At 39.2% G+C, this 23,066-nt stretch overlaps 1 protein-coding gene across 4 annotated transcripts in view; it reads left to right on the top strand.

The window, feature by feature from the left end:
* The window catches only part of LOC5568727 (endothelin-converting enzyme homolog), a 97,644-nt gene that overhangs the window by 64,966 nt on the left and 9,612 nt on the right, over window positions 1-23,066 (top strand). For all 4 annotated transcript variants that reach the window (XM_021857466.1, XM_021857465.1, XM_021857464.1 and 1 more), the window contains exons 4-7: window positions 6,718-7,010; window positions 7,376-7,543; window positions 7,909-7,992; window positions 13,976-14,251. In XM_021857466.1, the coding sequence (XP_021713158.1) occupies window positions 6,718-7,010; window positions 7,376-7,543; window positions 7,909-7,992; window positions 13,976-14,251 (821 nt within the window). The remainder of the gene's footprint in view (window positions 1-6,717; window positions 7,011-7,375; window positions 7,544-7,908; window positions 7,993-13,975; window positions 14,252-23,066) is intronic.

The following is a 23,066-nucleotide window of genomic DNA, read 5'->3' as shown; positions in this document are numbered from 1 at the left end:
GAAATTTCTTCTCAACTGCGTACTGTGATCAGAAAAATGTGATTTTCTGGACCTGGGAGGGAGGCACAGATACTACACAAAATATGACACAACACTTTTCCAAATTGCAAGATAACTCCCGCTCACAAACGACAATCAAGGCAGGCTTGGGAAAAATTGCTAGTTTTCTTTTGTGTACCTTCGATCTTTCTAGGCAAACTTGGAAAAAGGATCAAAGTTTTATGTGCATTTAATTATACAGTCATCTCTCCCTTACTCGATATTGAAGGGACCATCGAGTTAGGGAGGTATCGAGTTACAGAACACAAAAGCAGTGCAACTGCGTTCCAAGGGACCATCGAGTTAGCCATGAAAACCAACTTTTACTATGGTTCTCTAACTCGATATCGAGATACGGAATATCGAGTAAGGGAGAGTTAACTGTAGTTTTGATTGGAAAACAGTAAAAAATGCGTGTTTGAATACTTTATATTCGATCAAATTAAAAGATGCTATCGTGGCATTGCTTTTGGATGTGCAGGAATTGATTTTCAACCGATTTTTGTCAAGTTTGTTGAAATGCAAAAAAAATGTATCGATCAATTACGCGCTTTTATCAAGTTTGTCCATTCTTTAAGATCTGGGCTCACAGTGACAGTTCGTGACAGCAGAATCTCGGCTCACTATGACGTACATAAATTTTGTATCGGTTTCTCCCTCCCAGTTCTGGACCATTTCTGGGAATCCCAATCGACACACCATGTGCTCTTTCCCAACAACTTCATATCCAGGCGGTTGCTTCATAAACAACTCCTCATCTAGTTTGCCGTACAAGTAGGCGGTTTTCACATCGAAGTGTTTTAACGTAATTTATCTGCTACTCGCCAAAGCTAGAAGAGCTTGAAGAACTGTGTACCTCGTCACCGGAGCAAAAACTCCATCAAAACCATCCCCGTACTTCTGGGAGAACCCTTGGGCTACCAGCCGGGCCTTGTACTTGGCCACCGCATTCTTCTTCACTTTGAAGACCCAACGACAACCAACTGCTTTCCGGCCGGGCGGCAAATGCACCAACTCCCACGTATCATTGTCGGAATGTGATTTCAATTCTTCCTTCATCGCTGCTGCCATTTCCTTTTATTTCCACAGGTTAAGGGCCTTATTTTATAAGTCGAGTCGATCAAAATGACTCGACGGAAGTCACTGTCGACCAAAAAATTTGCTCGACACAGCTCTGTCACTCGAGTTTCTCGACAGTTGTCACTCTATGTGACAGGATTACTATGGGAGTCGACGTGTGACATCTGAAATATACATGCTTACTTCGATCGACAGCGGTTACAGACGAGTCACATGAATCTGCTCGATTCACAAAATAGACCCCTCAGCCACGAAAATCTCTTCGATTAACCTGGACGGTGGCTTCCCTTTCGTTGACCGCTTTGAACGACGTAAATTTTCATCCAACGGAAAATCGTGAACAGAAGAATCGCCTTCAGAAGCACTACCACCGAGAATCGTTAACGTCACCTTCAGATTCTGTGTCGGACTCCAAATCCGGCGCTTCAGCAGCTTCTTCCACTTTTTGCGGCGGTAAAGTCAAAGGAACTTCAAGAACTTCTCCTGTCGCAAGAGGCTCACGACGGACAGCTTCCTTGACGATACACAGCTCAAGGAATTTTGCGTCTCTGCTAATCGTCACACGATCCGTATCCAGATTCAAAAATCGATAGGCTTTACTTCCTTCCTCGTACCCGAAGAACACTAGTTTCTCAGCCTTCAGGTCAAGCTTATGCCGCTTTTCCTTCGGAACGTGAATGTACGCTTCCGAGCTAAATATCCTGAGATGCGCTTACGATGGCTTCTTTCCGCTCCACAACTCGTACGGGGTCCTGTCAATCGCCGATGATGGAAAACGATTTTGCAGGTAATTTGCTGTGCAGATCGCTTTGGCCCAGAACCGCTTATCGAGTCCCGCTTCGGACAGCATGCATCGCATCATCTCCACAAGGTACCGGTTTTTGCGCTCCACCACACCGGCTGTGGCGAATACGGGGCCGTTCGCTGAACCACGATTCCATTCGTCTAGAAAAAATTCATGAACGAAGCACCCACGAACTCATCACCGTTATCAGAGCGAAAATATTTCGGGTATCGACCAAATTTATTTTTAAACAAAGCGTAATACTCACGAATTATCTCCTCAGTATGCGTATCAGAGCCACGAAAGTTTTCCTTCACGTCCTCTCCTAAAGCTAATTCGCAACGCCGTCATCTGCTTCACTGCTCATAACAGTCACATTCGACATAACAGTCACATTCGACATTTTTGACAAATTCGAGTTAATACCATGGAGAGTCATCAAATGATAAATACTTTCGATCAACTTACTGAAATCTGTGAGTTTGTTCTAGAAAGCTCGAAAAAAATACCAAGTTGTTTTGTCACATTGGTAATTATAACCGCATAACAGTCACATTAAATCCTCGTAATGTAATAGCAATGAAATTTTTATCAGAATTATTATTTGACCATTCACCTAGCATGCGATATGAGTTGTACAAAATATCAGCCTCAAATAAGCACTTTTGAGTTCCTGGTAATTTTAATACATTTTAGTTTCCTCCCATACTGCTATAAAATGCACACTTGGTATTAGATTTACCCAACGCCTACTTTTGTCGAATGTTACAAATATGCAGTTATGGGCAGTTCAGGTGTTCTGTCATATCACCGTTATCCGACATCCGCAAAGTTATCAGTTGTCGCACGACGTGAATGATGCTCGAAAGAGAAGAACGCTTTCATAGCATCCCACATCTCCTTCACCGTGGACTTCTGCATCACATGGATCAGTTGGGCGTCTTCCAGTGCCAATCCAATGACCGACTCAGGTCGCATCAGCAGCTGCAAGCTTCGGTTGAATCACAACATCTAACAATTTCTCCGTGTCAACAAAAGTCGCATCCAGATCGCTTAGTTCTGGTCGTTTAACTTTTCCACCGATACTTTCACGTCCGCCATCTTATCTTTCCGATAAGATCAAACACGATTTTTCGGTTCAGAAAACCGTCCACACAAGTCACACTCGCGACGACACAAACTCACGCACTTTCCACGAATACTGGGCCAATAACCTGTTGGGATTAGGCAGCAGTGGAATAAAAGTCCGAGTGGTACTTAATAACGATATTAAATAAGGATTTATTAAGGGGTCTATTTTGTAAATCGAGTGGATTTAAGTGACTCGCCTGTAGTCATTGTCGATCAAAGTAAGCATGCATATTTCAGATGTCACCCGTCGACTCCCATAGTAATCTAGTCACATAAAGTGACAATTGTCGATAAACTCGAGTGACAGAGCCAAGTCGAGCAAAATTTTTGGTCGATAGTGTCTCCAGTCGAGTTGTTTTTGGTCAACTCGACCTATAAAATAGGGCCCTAACTTTAACGATGCCCACAAAACGAGTTCACTTTTCAGATAGATAATGGCGCGCATTGCATAGCCAGCAGAAGAACATTAGACTGGCACAAATAATACAAACGATTAGGCTGGCACAAAATGTTTATGGGGCCTATTTTGTAAATCGAGCAGATTCATGTGACTCGTCTGTATTCATTGTCGATCAAGGCAAGCATGCATATTTCAGATGTCACCCGTCGACTCCCATAGTAATCTAGTCACATAAAGTGACAATTGTCGATAAACTCGAGTGACAGAGCCAAGTCGAGCAAAATTTTTGGTCGATAGTGTCTCCAGTCGAGTTGTTTTTGGTCAACTCGACCTATAAAATAGGGCCCTAACTTTAACGATGCCCACAAAACGAGTTCACTTTTCAGATAGATAATGGCGCGCATTGCATAGCCAGCAGAAGAACATTAGACTGGCACAAATAATACAAACGATTAGGCTGGCACAAAATGTTTATGGGGCCTATTTTGTAAATCGAGCAGATTCATGTGACTCGTCTGTATTCATTGTCGATCAAGGCAAGCATGCATATTTCAGATGTCACCCGTCGACTCCCATAGTAATCCAGTCACATAGAGTGACAACTGTCGAAAAATTCGAGTGACAGAGCTGAGTCGAGCGATTTTTTCGGTCGAAAGTGACTCCAGTCGAGTCATTTTGATCGAATCAACTTATAAAATAGAACCCTATATTACGAGATCGTTGCACCTCTAACATCGTTCAGAATCCTGAAGAGGATTCTTCCAGAATCCTGAACTGGATTCTTTCAGAATCCTGAACTGGATTCTTTCAGAATTTTGAAGAATATTCATTTAGAATCCTGAATCCTCTTCTTTAGAATCCTGAAGAGGATTCTTTCAGAATCTTGAAGAGGATTCTTTCAGAATCCTGAAGAGGATTTTTTTCAGAATCCTGAAGAAGATTTTTTCAGAATCTTAATAGGATTCTTTCAAAATATTTATTGGAATTCTTTTATAATCCCTAGTAGGATTTTTCCAGAATCTTGAAGAGGATTCTTCCAGAATCCAGGAGAGGATTCTTTCAGAGATCCTGACGTGGATTGATTCTGAATCTTAAATAGAATTCTTTCAGAAAACTGCAGACGATTCTTTTAGAATCCAGAGTGTGTGGGTTTATGAATATAGTTCTCTGCATCATAAACGAACTGACAATATCCTACTTCATATAAACACCTTGACCGTTCATGCACAGCCCTATCCAACTCTACAATATGCAATCGGCCAGTCACTCAACCCTGCACCAGCCCACCCGATCGCACAATACGAAGCATCCTCCTCTTTCGTATTCAGGCGGTGGCAGAGGTAAGACGTGTGTCCCGCTATCCCGGACAAGTTCGGAGGCAAAATGGCTGGAGTTTGGCAGCGAAACCCGCACACAGAGGAGGATACTTTCAGAATCCTGAAAACGATTCTTTTAGAATCCTGAAAAAGATTCATTCAGAGTCCTGAAGAGGATTCTTTCAGAATCTTGAAGAGGATTCTTACATAATCTTGAAGGGGATTCTTTCAGAATCCTGAGGAGGATTCTTTCAGAATCCTGAAGAGGATCCTGAGGAGGATTCTTTCAGAATCCTGAGGAGGATTCTTTCAGAATCCTGAGGAGGATTTTTTCAGAATCTTGAAGAGGATTCTTACATAATCTTGAAGAGGATTCTTTCAGAAATCTGAAGAGGGTTCTTTCAGAATCCTGAAGAGGATTCTATCAGAATCCTGAAGAGGATTCATTCAGAGTCCTGAATAGGATTCTATCAAAATTCTGAAGAGGATTCTTTCGAGCCTGAAGAGGATCCTAAGGTGGTTTCTTTCAGAATCTTGAAGAGGATTCTTAAATAATCCTGAAGAGGATTCTTTCAGAATCCTGAAGAGGATTCTTTCAGAATCCTGAATAGGATTCTTTCAAAATCTTTATTGGAATTCTTTCATAATCCCTAATAGGATTTTTCCAGAATCTTGAAGAGGATTCTTCCAGAATCCAGGAGAGGATTCTTTCAGAGATCCTGACGTGGATTGATTCTGAATCTTGAAGAGGATTCTTTCAGAAACTGCAGACGATTTTTTTTAGAATCCAGAGGAGGATACTTTCAGATTCATGAAAACGATTCTATCCAGCTTTTTACGCTAGCATGCCATAATTTTTTAATTACCCCTCATTGACGTCTCTAGCATATACTATCATTTTTATAGCTATTATCAAAGTGAGCTTTGAGTATATAAAATATTGTGGGCTTCGTGGCCGTGCGGTTAGTGTTACCAAGCATTTAGCCGCATCGAGTCAAGGGGTGTGGGTTCGATTCCCGCTTCAGTCCGGAAAACTTTTCGTCAGAAATGTATTTCGACTGTGCCACTGGGCGTTGCATGCTAGTCCGTTGTCTAGTGTGGTGCTTCCTTCAAAGGGCAAATCGTCCACTGGAAGCATTAACGTGTCGGTGTCTTTTTTAAAAAATGTATTTTGTTGACATGGAACGTCAAAAGTTTTCATCGTTAAGCGAAGTATGGACTTCAACAGAAAAGTAATCGCCTATCTCGATGTGTGGGAAATTTCTTGCAAGAAATGCTCAAGAAAAGCATTTTTCTTTTATCGCAGTACGCAGTGGATTCTTTCGGGATTTTGGAGAGGATTCTTTCAGAGTCCTGATGTGGATTCTTTAAGAACCCTGGAAAGGATTTTTTCAGAACCTTGGGGAGAATTCTTTCATAATCCATAATTCATAATGTGGAGAATTCTTTCAGAACCCTAAAGTGGATTCTTTCAATTTCCTGAAGAGAATCGTGAGGAAAAAATACCCTAAGAATCCTTTAAAAGATTTTTAAGAATTCAGAGAAGGTCCCTTCAACAATCCATTTTGAGCCTAGTTAATCATTCTCCCTTTTGTTGCGTACACTATAAGAATTGTTCAAAGTATATTGTTGGTAAGTTGTCAGTTTTGAAGACTCGTTCTTTTTTTATACCGTCAATGGGGTAATGCCAAGGAATGTTGAAGCTGTACTTGCTTGTATGCTTCAATGTTCCGTGACATTCACGTCATTGAATATAATTGTCAATGAGAACTGCTAACGACCCCGAATATTGGAAAACTTAAAAAAAAAAACAGTTATCCATTCCTGCTCAAATAACTTTCAAATTACACCTAATTATCGCATTAACACAACATCACGATACAGCTGGCCCTGCTGCTTGTCACCGACCTCTATTCATATGACCGAATAATGACGCTTGTTTCATTTTTTCCGTCCCGTTCAATCAGAGCTCCTTTCACTGAACACCACCTCGGGCATATTTAGGAAACTGGGTCGCCTCTATGGGAGCTGCCTGCGGCAAACGCTCAACGATTCCACCATCAAGATGCGCCTGGACAAACTCGGTGGCTATCTGCAAATTGGCTCCGTTGGCCCCCAGAGCATATCGCCGCTGATAGCGAAAATCCAGTCCATTGGCCCGATGCCAATCATCGGCATCTACTACGATCTGAGCTACGGGCGAAAACCGCAGACGCTGCTCATAATTGATGGCCCCACGACATCGGCGCAAATCCTGGCGGTATGTTACGATGTTGTTTTTTTCTCTGCTACAGAGACTCGAATTCATATTCGTACAGGGCACTGTTTTTACATCAAGTTGGTAAAGAAAACTATCGAATTTGAAATACTCTATCAATAATGCAGGTCATAAGTGTTATATATCATTTGGCAATCGTAAACTGTTTCCGTTTTTATCTTTGAAGGAATGGAACAGGATTGAATAGTCTCACGTTTATTATTGAAAAAGTGTTTTAAATCCGATGTAATCATTTGACAATTTTTTACTAACTTGATGTGACAACAGTGCCCTGTTCGGATATGAATACGAGTCACTGTGTGTCGGACGCGATAAAGTCATCAATTTGTTTTGTCTGCCCCACTTAGAATCCCGTCCGATGGCAGGGCCCCAAAGCGGCCCCCAATGACGTCACCGAGGACGTGCCGGAGCTTCTGGACGAGTTGATGAATGTATTTCTGCCGCCGGGACTGAGCGCGGAGCAGAGGCAGTCGGAAAAAAGTGTTATATTTAGCTTCGTGAGGGATTTGAATCAGGTGAGCGTGTAACCAAGTGGGGATTGTAATCCTTGAGCGATTCGCTTTGTGAAAACAGTTTTTATCGCATTATTACTGTCAGACGAGACTGCTTTGGGCACTTACGTTTTACTGCACACCACATTTTTGGAGAATTTGTCGCACATTGCAACCGTCAATGAAGCCGGCGTAATTACTTCCTGTTCATAATTCTTTGAGTTACAAGTTTTCAAATCTGTAGAATGTGGACACAGTGCCAAAGAAGCCCCGTCGGACGGTAGCATTGCTTCAATGTTGATCAAAGCCAATGACCGGACTCCGACCATAAAATCAAACATGCTAATGATGACTCATTACTCATGATTATTTTTTCTTCTATCCTCCAGATTCGGCGGGACTATGTCCAGAAGGATTTCACCAACAGTTACGTTCTGAATAATGTAACGGCGCTAATGAGCACCCATCCATTCGTAAGTATTGTGTTCGCTAAACGATTGCCGATTTATAGCCCCGGAATTAGGGCGTTCCAGAAATAATCAATGTTCGAAAATTTGTGGTGCTTTATCCTAGAATGAAAGATAAGCTTACTTATAACAATTTTGTAGAACAAATCAACTTTCTAAAAAAAGGTTCGAAACCAATAATAATTATTTAAACAACAAGTTGCAATATCATGATTTTTTCTGCACGAGTTGTACAACGAGTTGCGTACACATTTTTTACAATCATATTTTAAGAGTTTATGGCCTTCCTTGCGACGCATTGACTCAGAGGTTTTCAATCCAGTCAGTGGCTGGTTCGTATTATAAAATAAATAAACCGCAGAATAGGGCCCTATGTTGAGTATAATTGGAATATGAATTCAAACATAATTAAGTATTGAGATAACATCAATTATGTGAAAGTATGTACAGCATAGTGTAGGGTACTTTGTGGTAAAACGAAGTTCTTAGTTAGAATTCTTTCTACAGACAAGTTCGAAATTAACCTTTTACTGTTGTTTTGAACGAAAATTTGGTTTACTTTGTTTGAAAATAACATTTCAGAAGAGTTTTGAGTTATGAAATAACAATTTTCTAAAATCAATGAGGACAAAAACTTTTTATGATTTATGTAAAATGAATAAATTTGAACCAAAACTCTTTCAGTGCTCACGAATATATATTTTAGATTGAATTCTACAACAAAAATTAACTCTATTGTTAGAATTATTGGGTTTTATAGCAAAAATCATTGAAAAACTGGTAAGTTCTGTTTGATCCTTCGACCTTGACGCTTGCTCCTGCGGGGGCAGGTGATGAGGGCAGGATCAAACATGTTGCGCATCGGTCGATTAGTTAAATGAAAAAACGCCTCGGATCGATAGTAGTGTTTGATCTATTGATCGCTTGCTCTTGCGTTGGCGGGTGATGTTCGGCGTACAATGTGAATATCGGATTATATCGTGAATCCGATTAGGCGTGATTATGTCATGGATCGTATCACCATGGTGACTCCCAGATATGTACCTTATCCCACTAACCCAATATCCTATCCATGACAACTATGGAGATGCAGAGGTATACTCTATCTCTAGTAACAACGGTTGTCTAACATTCCTTCCCTTCCCCGATGACCGTAAGGACGTGGCCAGCGCCGTTATTGACTTTTGAAATTTGAGCTCTCGATTTGTGCACATTGAAGAATGGTAAGCTAATCACATGCCCCATTCATTAACTCCCTGTGCAATTTCTATTGTTCTGGTCAATCACGGAGTAGCAATTACGAATTGTACGATCATCTAATCATGCTCATGCTCAACGTTAGGAAATTGTGTGTAATAATTTGTAGTATAAATGCCCATAAACGCGCAGTATGCCGGATAGCTCCGTTGTAATGTGAAAACAACAAAAACAACAACAAACAAACGAATAGATTAATAGTAAAAATTAGATTAATCTTTGCCGTTTTCCTCCTTGCAGAATTGTGAAAAAATATTCCAGAGGTATGAGCTGATGGCAAAACCTCTTTCTTGTGTTTATCTTTTCATATCATCTTTTTGTACAACACTTATTTTGTTTAAGACATGTCTAAAGCCGATTGCACCACTTTTAGTTCAGCTTGATGGGCTCTGTACTCTCAAATAAAAAGAAGGTTCATAAATTTAAAATTAATATAATAAAAATTGTAAGGAAGTCCTTCTGAAGCCGAAGCCAGTGTGAACATTTTTCGTTTTTGATTGATAGCAAACAACTCAAAAAACTCAATGATTGCTGAGACATGAATTTCAGTTCACTGTGATTTTTACAGCAACCCATTTTGGAAAGCTGTGCCAATTAGTGCGCCGAAATGCGCCATAGCTGCGCAAGACACACTGCGTAGAGTGACTACCCCTTTGTATCATACAACACTTTTTGCAATTTTGTAGAAGACCACTTGAGGGTATCAGAAATTATTTTTCCGTTTCATGACAGATTGGTGTGATAGAAAACTGCCTATTACGATGAGAAATTGCAAAAAGTTATTTTGTTCGTTCATTTCCTTGATATAAAATAGGCTTATATGGAACGTAACAGCAAAAATACAGTTTTTTTTTATTATTTTTAAGAAAACTATCAAAATAAAATATGTGTACATATTTTAATTCTTAGATTTAAAAACTGAATCTAGCACTATTTGTAACAAAAGTTCTTGTGAAAAAAAAAATCGAAAAAATATTATCTTGGGGTTTAGTTACCGTTTGTGTAAATGAGAAAGTATCACATTTTCTTCAATTTCTCTATTTAAGCCGGGACAAATCTTGAATTTATCTTTTGTCATTATTCATCAGAATGTGTCGAGGGAGGACAGGAAAATGAAAAATAAAGTAAACATTTAGATAAATATAACATTTTTAAATTTTATGTTGCGTCATTCTTTTTATTTTTCATTGATTTTGAAACTGATTTTTGCGTACATATTCTTGTTATTGTAGCCTATATACTTTGAGTGGCTATGAAAATCGATAAAAAATAGAATTATATCTTGTAAACTTAAAATTTCATTTTTATTTTGCAGCGTTTGGTGGGGCAATGGGAGCGCAAGTCAGTCGAAAGCCGGGGGCAGGGATAGGTAATGTCCGTAATAGTCTATGCGGACCGCTTGAACACCATCGGAAAGGATATGAAGGGTTGGGTTAGGGTATAGGGAATTGCAGAAGACTTGACACAGTAATGCGATTAATGCTGAAAAATGTAAATGTGCTGACAGTAATTTAATTTGAGTAGTGAAGTTTGATTTGACTTATTAAAACTCCAAATAGAACGGCAATTGACTCAATTTTGACATTTCTTGTTTACAGATTTTATAGTTAAGTCTTAGCGGGCACTGATTTTATGTTGTTTATTGAGTTGTCATTTATTTTCATTCGATGTGTGCTGCAGTTGCAATATCTTCGTATTGAACTTTTTATATTGACATAAACTATTTTCTTATAATCCCAATTATTTCGTATGATATTAGGCAATCAATAATTAGAATCCATTAGAAGTTTCCTGATGTGAACAAGTGATCATCCAATTTTCGGATAGTCGGACTTTTAGGTGTGGATTGTGTGACAATTGTGCGCTTTTCTACGGAAGCAAGGCAATAGGGTCCTAAAGCCCTGTCCCAATTTTAGTGCCAAACGCTTAAGTTTAGGCCCAAAACAGATGTTTACTTTTGTTTAATTTATTCGTCTATTTTAGAGTTTTTCGTTTGTTTAAGTCCAAAAAACATTTTGGACAAGTGTATTTTGTTCCCGTGTCCCTTCCAAAATGTTAGATAGGAGTAATCCCAGTGTTAAAACTAAAACCCCTGTGGTGTTTTTGTCGGCTAAGTGAACGTCAAACATAATCAAAAGCGTCAAGGTTCATTTATGGACCCAATGTTTAAATTAAAGTTTAAATATGATATAGCCGAGAAAAAATGCTGAAGAAGTTACAGTAACATGCTCTTTCGTGTTATTAAATAAAAACAAGGTTTTATTCAACATTTTAGGACCTATTTAATCAATTAGCTATCGAGAAATTAAAATTAAAAAATTTTGCTTGACATGCTACAAATTGGAAGTTTTGCAAGGAAACCAGCAGGTTTCACTTTCTGAGCAATGGAATTATTTGAATTTGTATGGTTCCTGGCAAGCAATCGTACGCTACATTCTCGAAATTTTAATCAACTTTAACGGGCGACTGAAACACTCAGTGCCATCTGTTGAACATCCACCGTGATACAACCGGGACTTGCGTAAGAAAAGAAGAACACACTCAAGTTTAATGAAACTTAGTAACGACGATTTGTTAACTAGAACAAAGTTGAACAACTTAACTTTAACCGCAAAGAATCTCAATCTCGACTATCTCTCACAAGACTACAAAAACACTCGTGCAAGCGTGCAAACTCAATGACGTTTCTGATCTTTAGGGGTCGAACACTTATCGCATAACGTTACAACTTCAGTAAAGGGCGAGACACTACAAATCCTTCAACACCTTCTCACTCGTGCTTGTGAGAGAATTGGCTAAGAAGTCTTGAGTCTAATCTTATTTCTATTCCCACAAACCTCAACGAAGAATATTGAATTATAATATAATAAGTAAAGATGGATCCACCAGTTCCCACACGAAGTTACGAATAACAAATAACCTGCCTTTCATCCCTATTCACATTAACAGTATCGACTGCTAATCATTGACAAATTTAATCAGTTTTCTTGATAGTTAATGAAAATTATCGGCCTACAACCAGGCTCAGATGGTCTTTTGTTTTAATGGAGCTAGTATTATGCACTCCGTCAATCATTGGTGACTCAATAAATCTTGTTTTCTCCACCACAAAGGTTATTTTTCGACCACAAAAAAAAAATCGTTTTTTTTTGCCATTTGCTTGGACGGCAATATAGAAGCTGCCTGACAATGTTTTTTACGATCCTTTTTCCCGAAAATGTTTGTTATGAATATTGCTTTTAATATTTCGAGGTATCGTAGGGAACCATGGTCCAATTCGGACCTAGTAACAGTTTTTTAGCCATATGACATGGTTTGCCGTATTTCTTAGATTTTTTCGAAGACTATTTCTTGACTGCAACAGAAACAAAAGTACCACCTATCAATATTACAACTTCTGTGATTTTCTAGCAAGCCGAGAAGACTTTCACGGGGTGGAGTTTATAGAATAGAGTTACTGCTCTTTAAAAATAAGGAGGTCCGTATTGAACCATATTAAAAGGTCCGGATTGGACCAACACACATTTTGAGATTTTCAAACTAGCTGAGCACGAACAGTGGGTAGACATATCAAAACCATATGGTCAGATGAAAGCTTAGGCTTAGGGGATTCGATTATAAAATAACACAGAAAGATTGGAAATTCTGCTAACCGATAGCACACTAGAGCACTTCAAAACAACAATCTAATATAAAAATCAAACGAATTAACTGAATAGCGTCAAATGTATTGTGTTAGATCCTAGCCAGACGGTGGGTAGAAAAACAGCAAACATGATCTTTACAATAACGCCAGTATTGAGAAATGCTTGAAGGTCCAAATTAAAACAGGGTCCAAATTGGTCCAGCTTCCCCTACATATGTTTTAATTTGAATATTTATCGAAAAATAACTTAAAATTAATTTTTAGAGTATTAACAGGTTCTGTATACAACAAAATAAAATAATCGATTTTTCTAAAACTAATACCGCTTGATTGTCAATAATACTTTCAGAAAAATCAGAATTATATATCTCGTTCATAAGGTACTGAATCTTAAAGTTGTAACTGTAGTGATTCATTTCTCCGTTATTTTTAATTCAATAGAAGATACTTATCGTCCTTTGTCATGCTATATTGTATAATGTTACGAAAATCGATTAAATTCCGTGTAAGAATCAAAAGAGAAAATCAAGGAAGAGAAAACGGTCACTGTAGTTATGTCCTGAACGCAAAATATAGAAGTAGTAGGGTTTAAAAACATATGCACAAAACGTAAAAATCTCGCATAACTTATGATCTCGCCCCAAAAGTGTGTAGCTTGTTGTTACTGAGCAAATTCTCATCTATATTTTAGTGGTGATAGTGTTTATTTTTGTCCATTCATTTGCATAAAAATAATGAGCGACACACTCGATTACCGATGGCTTTTAAGGCGAGATCATAAGTTATGCGAGAAATATGTCAATTTTAATCAAAACCATTTTCCATAAATCGATCGGGTGGAACCTTTAAACAATTTAAAATAAGTTGTTTTGTTCTACAAATATGCCATAAATAACCATATCTTTTATGCTAGTGCTAAGAACCATGGCTGTTCAAACATTGTTTTTTTGGACACCCTATCAGCTATTTAATTGCACCGGAATGATGATGGAGACGCGTGATCCATTACGTTCACCCCTCTTGCCCTGGAGAAAAACACGCCCAATCAAATATAAATCCCATCGGTATAAATCAATCTATTTGCAGTTGCTGTGGCAGGACCTCCTTCCAGCCAACTGGACCGGCCCGATAGTGGTCCGTAGTCCGGCTTATCTGGAACATCTGCGGAGGTTACTCCTGGCGCATCAGAACCGTGTTATCCACAATGCGCTGCTGTTGTTGTTCGCCCTAAATACGCTTCCGCCGGGAAGGCCCTCCCCTCTGGTCTGCGCCAAGGCAACTAATTGGGCTCTGCCCGAGGTCAGCTCGGCCCTTTTCGTTGGACAGTACAGTGAGGAGGTTATTGGACACGCGATCCGACGGGTGAGTACCTATATTGTGTGCTTTTAGGAGTGTGTGGAAGTGTGTAATTGAGCCCTTGACCACTTGACTGTGGTATTCATTGGATGGGGAAAGACGATGACAAGGAAATTGTGGCATTTCTTTAGAAACGTATCAAACTATTTATTATTGAGGTGTAAATCAATTAGTCGTGTTGTGTCGGATGAGGGGGAGGTTAGATTTGATGGCACGCGATGAGTTTTATTTTTGGGTAGGGAGAAGAAAATGTTTTTTATTTAACATATGAGATAATCGGTTGTTCTTCTTCAGTCTCTAGCCTGAAGCTTAATAAGGGTGGGATTATGAATATGTTGCTATTTAACTTAAATTTTTACCTATGTGGTTTCACATTATGCGTTACACAGTTTATTCTGTGCTTTTTCACCTTTTACGACTTCCAATAGATACCGATCTAGTTTATTCGTGCTGAGATTGCAAAAAGCTTAACCCTGCCTAATTTGGGTAGTGGCTACGGTTAGGTTAGCTCAGAACAATCTTCAGCATAAAAGCACAGCAACGATCAAACTTTGCAGCCTCATGCAAAATGGTACAGCTCAAGTGGCGCTAGTTCAAGAACCTTACTATCGTAAGGGGAACTTCTTTCTAGGTAACCTTGTTGACCCAGTTTTTGCTACTTTCAGCAAGCTTGAAATGGTAAACTCGCGTTTCATGCCCCGCACATGCGTGCTCGTTAATAAAGCAATCGTTGCTACACTCATTTCTGAGTTAACTACCAGAGATGTATGTGCTGTCACAATCGATGTTTCTGTTGGTGATCTCAACAGGAAATACGTCTATTGTTCGGTATATTTACCTCATGATGAACCATCCTCAATCGTTATCTGATCATCGCTACATCTTCTTTGAACATTCAAATGTAACTGCGCAGACTTCGCAGAATCCCCGCTCAACAAACTGGGAACTCCACACTGAATTGGTTGCGACCATATTTCATGGATATTATCCGTCCATTGAAAATCCAAGTGATTTGGATGGTGCCGTTGATACTACAACATCCTACATTATGGAAGCTTTTGAAGAAGCATGTCCTCTGCGGTCTGTGAAGACTACAAGAGGGACCCCATGGTGGAATTCCGATCTGGCTAGACTCAGGAAACAATGTAGAAGGAGTTGGAGCAGACGCTGTTCAGCTGGATCAGAGTCGTTCATGCGAGCCGACAAGGCTTACAAGAAGGCTCTTAGTTCTTCTGAGTGATCCGGCTGGAGAAACCTTTGTACAAATTTTTCCAGTTTGAGTGAAGTCAGTCGGCTGAACAAAATCCTTGCAAAATCTAAGGATTTCCAAGTGGACAAAATTCGCTTACCTAATGGTGACTTTACTTCTTCTGATGAAGAAGTTTTAGAATGTTTATTCAATACACACTTCCCCGGATGTGTGGACATAGCATCTACGGATGAACCAAATGTCTTTTCAAACTCGTAATTACAGACGAATCTCTGGGCTCGGCTCGCAGTATCGTAACTACTGAATCGATTCAATCGACATTTAATAGTTTTGCTCCTTTCAAATCTCCAGGAGCGGATAGGATTTATCCTTTTTTTTAACTAGTTCATTTATTTGAGGCTTAAACGCGTTTAACGCTTTACGGAGCCGAAATCCATTTTTTGTATTATTTACAAATCATTCACTTTTTCATACCAAAATTAGTATGGGATGGAGCCAGGGTACTCGTGGCAACTCGAGATTAATGGTCACAATTTTTGGAAGGAAGGACATGGTGAGGATTGGGTTTAGGAGTTTCTGCAGCTCATCCGGGAGGTATATCGTGGTAACTCGTGGTAACGTGTAATGGCGTTGGTACCAATTTCTTGCCGGTATTCGTCTGCCGGATGGCCAGGATCCTCAATCCAACATAAAGGGAACAAAACACAGAAACAAAAAACTGGAGAAGAGAACACAAGAGAATTAAACTTTTATACAGGACAAGCGAAGAAAATCGTAAATAGGGTCCTAAAGCCCTGTCCCAATTCTAGTGCCAAACGCTTGGGTTTGGGCCAAAAACACATGTTTACTCATTTTTTTAATGTTTTTTCATTTGTTTAAGTACAAAAAAAAACATTTTTTTTATGTTTTATAGATTTTGTCGCATCCCTTGGTTTAAACTCAAAATTTGGGTGTATTTTGTTTTCCGTGTCCCTTCCGAAATGTCAGATAGGAACAACCCCAGTGTTAAAACTAAAACCCCTGTGGTATTTTTGTCGATCAAGCAAACGTCAAACATGATCTCAAGTGTCAAGGTTCATTTATGGATCCAATTTTTAAATTTAAGTTTTAATATGATATATCCGTTATTTGAGCGGGAAAAATTGCTAAAGTAGTTGCAGTAACATGCTCTTTCGTGTTATCAAATGAAAACAAGGGTATCCAAAAGTTGCGCTCTGGAGGCGTCCATATCCGGGCATTTCCAAACTACGTGATCGATGTCATCATAACCATAACCACACCTATTACAAATATTGCTCAGCGCGAGGTTGATCCTGTGCAAATGTGCATCAAGCGAGTAATGGTTGGACATAAGTCTTGACATCACGCGAATGAAATCTCGACTTAGATCCAAACCTTTCCACCACGCTCGCAAGGAAACTCTAGGAATTATGGAATGTAACCACTGTCCCAGTTGGCCATAGGATTTATCCGGTTCTGCTCCAAAAGGGATTTGAGTTTATCAAACATGTTTTGAAAAAGCTACTTGTAAGCAGTTTTGCTACCGGGTAAATTCCCAGATCCAGGCGTGATATTACTGTAAAGTTTATCCCGAAAAGAGGACGTGCGTCGTATGAAGAAGCGAAGAGTTTTAGACCAATCAGTCTAACCTCTTTTCTTCTAAAATGTCACACTCGTAATGTTTATTTGGCAAACATGCCTCTTCATATGAATCAACATGCTTACCAATCTGGAAAGTCCACAGTGACTCTTTTACACAAAGTTGTATACGATATCGAGAAAGCATTCGCTCAGAAGCAATCCTGCTTGGGTCTTTTCTTGAATATGGAGGGTGCCTTTGATAACGTGTCTTTTGATGCCATATCGGAAACCGGATGAAAGCATGGACTACCTACAATGATTACCAATTGGATTCATCAAATGCTCAAAAACCGACATCTCTTCTCGACATTGCGTCAAGCAGCGATTCGAAAATTGAGTGTTTGCGGATGCCCCCAAGGGGGAGTCTTGTCACCACTTTTGTGGAATCTCGTAGCAGATACGCTATTGAGGCAACTCAATAATTGCGGTTTTCCAACTTATTGATTTGCCGACGACTATCTAGCTCTGATAGTTGGTATGTACATAAGCACCCTATTCGACCTGATGCAAAGCCCAGACAACCAAAATGTACGTATAACGAAATCACCTGGAGGCTTTATATGTGCAAAATTTCACTTATAAGATGTCGCGAAAAGGCCTTCTACGTACAAAAGTGGAGGCGATATGCGTGCATATATTATGTGATGAATAATAACATACAATGCGAGTGTATAAATATTCTACCGAACCAACCTGTGATCTTATGCGACATAACTTATGATAACAAATGTTGATTTGACAGATGCTACGGATTGATGCGACTTACGTTGTACGAGTGTACGAGACGAAACAAAATGTATAAAATGAACTCAGAAAAGAAGTGTTTTATGCGAGGAAACTCATCAAACTGACGAGTTTATCCACGGTTTTGCGGGTTTGATGTAATTAGTATGAATAAACGAGTTGTAACGTGAACTTTCATGCGATTTCTGGTTGTCTGGGAGTGCTCTTTAAGTAGTCGAGAGTTGGCTATTGCTCTTTTTACAAAAGGACGAAACCACGATGCGTTCTCTATAACTCCCACAGCAGCGCTCGAGGCGACGTTGCGCCACTACATACATATCTTAAACAAGAAGCACTTTCTTGCTCTTACCGTTTATGGGTACTGAATCTTCTGAAGAAAAATCCAGTGAATTGTAGATCTACACACACTTCGTTGTTTCCACTTTTAGTGAATTGGGACAAAATTGTCCTTGCTCCAAGTGATATCACAATTGCTTGTCACTTTCCTTACAGGACATTTACCACACAATTCCCTTCACGGGAAGAGTGGACGTCTGGCTATTTGGAAAGAAGTATATCAAACAATATAGTATGTTACACTGATGGCTCCCTTCTTGAAGGTAGAGCTGGTGCAGGAGTATATTCTCGTGAGCTAAGGTTGAATCAGTTTTACTCACTTGGTAGAAACTGCACCGTTTTTCAGGCGGAAATATTTGCTCTTATGTGTGGAGTGCAATCAGCACATCAACAGCGCGTAATGGGTAAAGTCATATACTTCTGTTCAGATAGTCAGGCTGCTATAAAAGCTCTCGCTTCGGCCAACTCAAGGTCGAAGCTTGTTATCGCATGTCGAACTCAAATTGAGGAACTGAATTCAGTCAACTCTGTAAACCTTGTATGGGTACCTGGCCATTCTTCCATCGCTGGAAATGAATTGGCTGATGAGCTAGCTCGCGATGGAGCATCGCATAACTTCATTGGCCCTGAGCCGGCTATTTCAATTTCGAAGTGCTGGGTGAAGCTTCAGATAAACTCTTGGGCGGCAACTCAGCACAAGCAATATTGGAATAGTTTGGAGTCATGTCGTCAAACAAAACTGTACATTACTGAGCCATCTCCAAGGGTGGCGAAGTATTTATCAAATCTGTCAAAGCAGAACTGCAGTCTCTTGTTCAGAGCGTTGACAGGCCACTGCCGACTCAACTAGCACATGGAAAATATTCAGCGTGCTGACTCATTTGTGTGTGATAGTTGTGACTCCGAATATAGAACTTCGTATCACCTGATATGTAACTGTCCAGTTTTTGCGCAAATGCGATTCCAATTACTTGGTTAACACTTATTAAGTGAAACTGAATTAAGAAGCCTGAATCTTCAGGACATTCTGTTATTCTTAACCCGCTGTGATAATGAGCTATAGGCTCTCTTTACGCTCAAGCGTTTTGCAGTGCCCTTTTTAGGGCGCTGTTCGAACCCATTGTGGTATGGAGCTACATGCTCTCATTTCGCTTATGCGATCATCCCTCTTCAAGGGACCCCACTCCTATTTCCTCCCATCTTTCCCTTCCTTTTCCTCTCCCATCGGGTAGATGATTAAATAGGCTCAAATATGGCGATAACACAAATCTCCCAACTAACAGGGAACGTGCCTTTGGAGCCGGCTGAATAAATAAATAAATAATAATAAATAAATAAATCCATAAGGTGGCCAAAGCTGGAAGGATACGATGGGCAGGGCATGTTGCAAGAATGCCGGACAGCAACCCTGCAAAGATGGTGTTCGCTTCGGATCCGGTTGGTACAAGAAGGCGTGGAGCGCAGCGAGCTAGGTGAGCGGATCAAGTGCATATCGATTTGGCGAGCGTGGGGCAAAATCGAGGATGCAGCCACGAACCGTGTAGATGTTAACTAAATAAATGAAAATGAGTAGTTTATGGAACAAGTTGCAGAATGATGATTTTTACGGCATGAGGCTTTCCGAATAGGATAATTACGATGAGTGCTGTTAAAATCGAGTTCTGAAACGAGTTACGTACAACATTTTTTTGCAATTTCGTAGAAGACCACTTGAGTGTATCTGAAATTATATAGTAATGCATTCACCATTATTTTACAATTTCTGAAAAATTGTTTTGTCTAGTTGCGTAATGACTAGAGACAATGGAAATTCGCGGCAAAATTTTTTAAACTTCGCGGGTGACCCAGGCGATAAAACCAAAATTGCGCGGTTCCATAAGTATGATCATATTTAATATTTAAAATGCATGTTTATAGTTTAAATATTTTTTCTCATCGTAATAAACTGTTTTCCATCACGCCAATCTGTCATGAAACGGCTTACTTTTCTACTCTGAAGTATACAGTGCGGCAATAGTCATCACGCAACTGAAACCAGTGCTGTACTGATTCATTACGCAACGCTTTCTCATTACGCAACTGTTTTGAGTTGCGTAATGAATCATTTCACAACAATTTTTCAGAAATTGCAAAATGAAGGTGAATGCATTCCGATATATTTTCTGATACCCTCAAGTGGTCTTCTACGAAATTGCATAAAATGTTGTACGTAACTCGTTGCAGAACTCGATTTTTACAGCACTCGTCGTAATTATCTTATTCGGCAAGCCTCGTAAGATAAATTTACGACTCGTGCTGTAAAAATCATCATTCTGCAACTTGTCCATAAACTACTATTTTATATGTGTAAATTTACCGGAACTTCATTACATGTTTTTTCATTTTTCAAATTTAGATTATAAGTTTAATATTATATTGCCAATGTAAAATGGAACCTCGAATTAAAAATAAATTACCTATTTTCATAAGCAAACATCCTAAATTAACTGGGATTGTAATATAAATTCTTTAATTTTAACAAATTTCGCGGCATTTTGCGGGATTTTCGAAATTTCGCGGCGAAGGCCAAATTTTGCGGATTTCGCGGCTTCCGCGAAATCGCGAATTTCCATTGTCCCTAGTAATGACTATTCCTGCACTTCATAGTTCAGTGTAGGAAAGTAGGTCGTTTCATGACAAATTGGCGTGATGAAAAACAGCCTACTACGATAATGCTTCAATGCAGACGAAAACGTGGATGAAAACTCTTCTGAATTCTGTAATATCTTTGCTTTTTTCATAGTATTCATTTTTGCTGAAACACACCGTGATTGCTAGTTTTTTTCCTTCATACCTGAATTTCCCACCATTAGGGTAGATGTACCAATAGTGGAGGTACTAAGCACGATTGAACTTCATTTAAACGCCTAAATTCAAGATGCGCAAATAATGTACATGTTAATGTTGTAACGGGAAGTAACGACCATTGACTTAATGAGAAAAAATATTTCATCGCAGTAATCCACGGCATGTCAGTAAAAAATAATACCTCCACTGTTGGTACACAGTTCCTTTAGTTGCGGTATATTTTCAATTTGTGTTCCTTTAGTTGCGGTATCCGTTGTTTTCTTATGGGATCCTCCACTATAGGAACACTTTACCGCAACTATTGGTACAAGCAAGTACAGTTTTAGCAATTTTAGTGATATTTCATCAGTTTTAATGCAATTTGAACGCTCTTTTCAACTATTCCGTGTATCCACAAGCCAATACGTTGATTGGCAGTGTCGGTTCTGTGGCTAATGTAATAAAATCAGTGAAAACGGCACTACCGCAACTATAGGAACACCCACAACTAAGGGAACACTTACCCTATATCAGTCAATCAACTTTCTGAGAAAGAAATTTCGAACACATTAAAAATTTGGATGCGTCAAAAAGCCCCAGCACATATGGCATTGTATCCGTATTTCTGAATATTTTTTTCAAAGAACTTTGCTTGGAGTGTCTTTTAAATATGTCACTAAAATATGGAAGCTGCTCTAAAATTTGGAAATTTTGTGCCTATTTTTGAATCGGGCTCAAAATCGGACATTCGCAACTATTTTGGAATCACAATCGTTTCTGGTATTTCTAAACTTTTTTTTTAAACTTTTTGAATCTATTGTCAACTAGTGGTCCCGGCAAACTTCGTCTGGCCATCGAGTAGGCTATCGAAAAATGGCATGTGATCTCCCATACAAAGTGACTGATTAGTTTTCTCCAGTTTTTCAACTATTCCGGAGACTTTTTCTACGCAAGAACACGTCGCAATACTTTACGGTTCTAACTGTGAAAAAATCATGAAAATGCGTCTACTCGTTTCTGAGCCTTTCCGTGACATACAAATACCATTCCATTTTTATTTATATAGATAGATAACGAAATCTTCCAGCAAGTAAACAAAAACAACAAATAACAACTAATCAACACGCTTTTTTCAAAGGGCGCTCAATATCTTGGAATCTTTTAGAATAGCTCACTTTCAATTACAACGCCATGTCCATTATACCAAATGTGCTTACGCAACACGTCTGAATGCGAAATACGCCTAAACTAAACGAATTATTTTTCAAATGGTTTGAAATCATAAACGAAAAAGAAATGTTACAATTTTAAAAAGTCGTTCAAATTTATTTGCACCTTACTAAGACTGTAACCACATAAGAAATCTCGTTGAATTTTTCAGGTAATAATTATGTTGAATGAAATGGAATACTTGCACAACAATTTGAAAAACTGTTATGAACATCACGAAATGTAACAACATACTACTGTTGCCACTTGATTACTTTGTTTGCGTGCATAAAACAATAAAAAATACATGGAAACCTGAGTGCATGTCAGGTACACGCTGCACTCCCTCCGGTTTCCATCCAGATACATATATGTTAACATGCAAATGGTCAATCTCAGTCAATGTAAATTTCCACGGAAATGGAATCCAACAACGTTGGCACCGGGCATACCGGGTGTCGTGTAGCGACGGAATCTTTTCGTTACAAATCGCTAAAAGTTTTCACCATTCCATCGCGCGTGTTGCGCATAGGAAATTATTTTCCGTGATTTATGGTGCCAAATGCCAGTAATCAATCATCGTCCATTTACTGTTTGCCGTTTTTGTTTGATTTGGCTCGAACGAAATAATTCATACTTATTTTATGGTTATTTGATTTACGGTTGTATGAACCGCATTAGAAATTATCGATGTTGATCATCGGTCAAAGTCAGACGTGACGAATTTAATGGCAGCCATGACGTGACAGCGCTACTGTCCTACACTGAAATGATTTTTTTTGTAGAAACTACTGAATCCATGGTAAAATTAAGAACTGCACCAACGATTTTCAACCGACTACATTAATCTGTTAA

This window comes from Aedes aegypti, chromosome 1, assembly GCF_002204515.2.
Source record: "Aedes aegypti strain LVP_AGWG chromosome 1, AaegL5.0 Primary Assembly, whole genome shotgun sequence".
Classification (NCBI taxonomy): domain Eukaryota; kingdom Metazoa; phylum Arthropoda; class Insecta; order Diptera; family Culicidae; genus Aedes; species Aedes aegypti.
The sequence above is the reverse complement of the archived record's forward strand: the minus strand, read 5'-3'. Positions and strand labels throughout refer to the sequence as shown.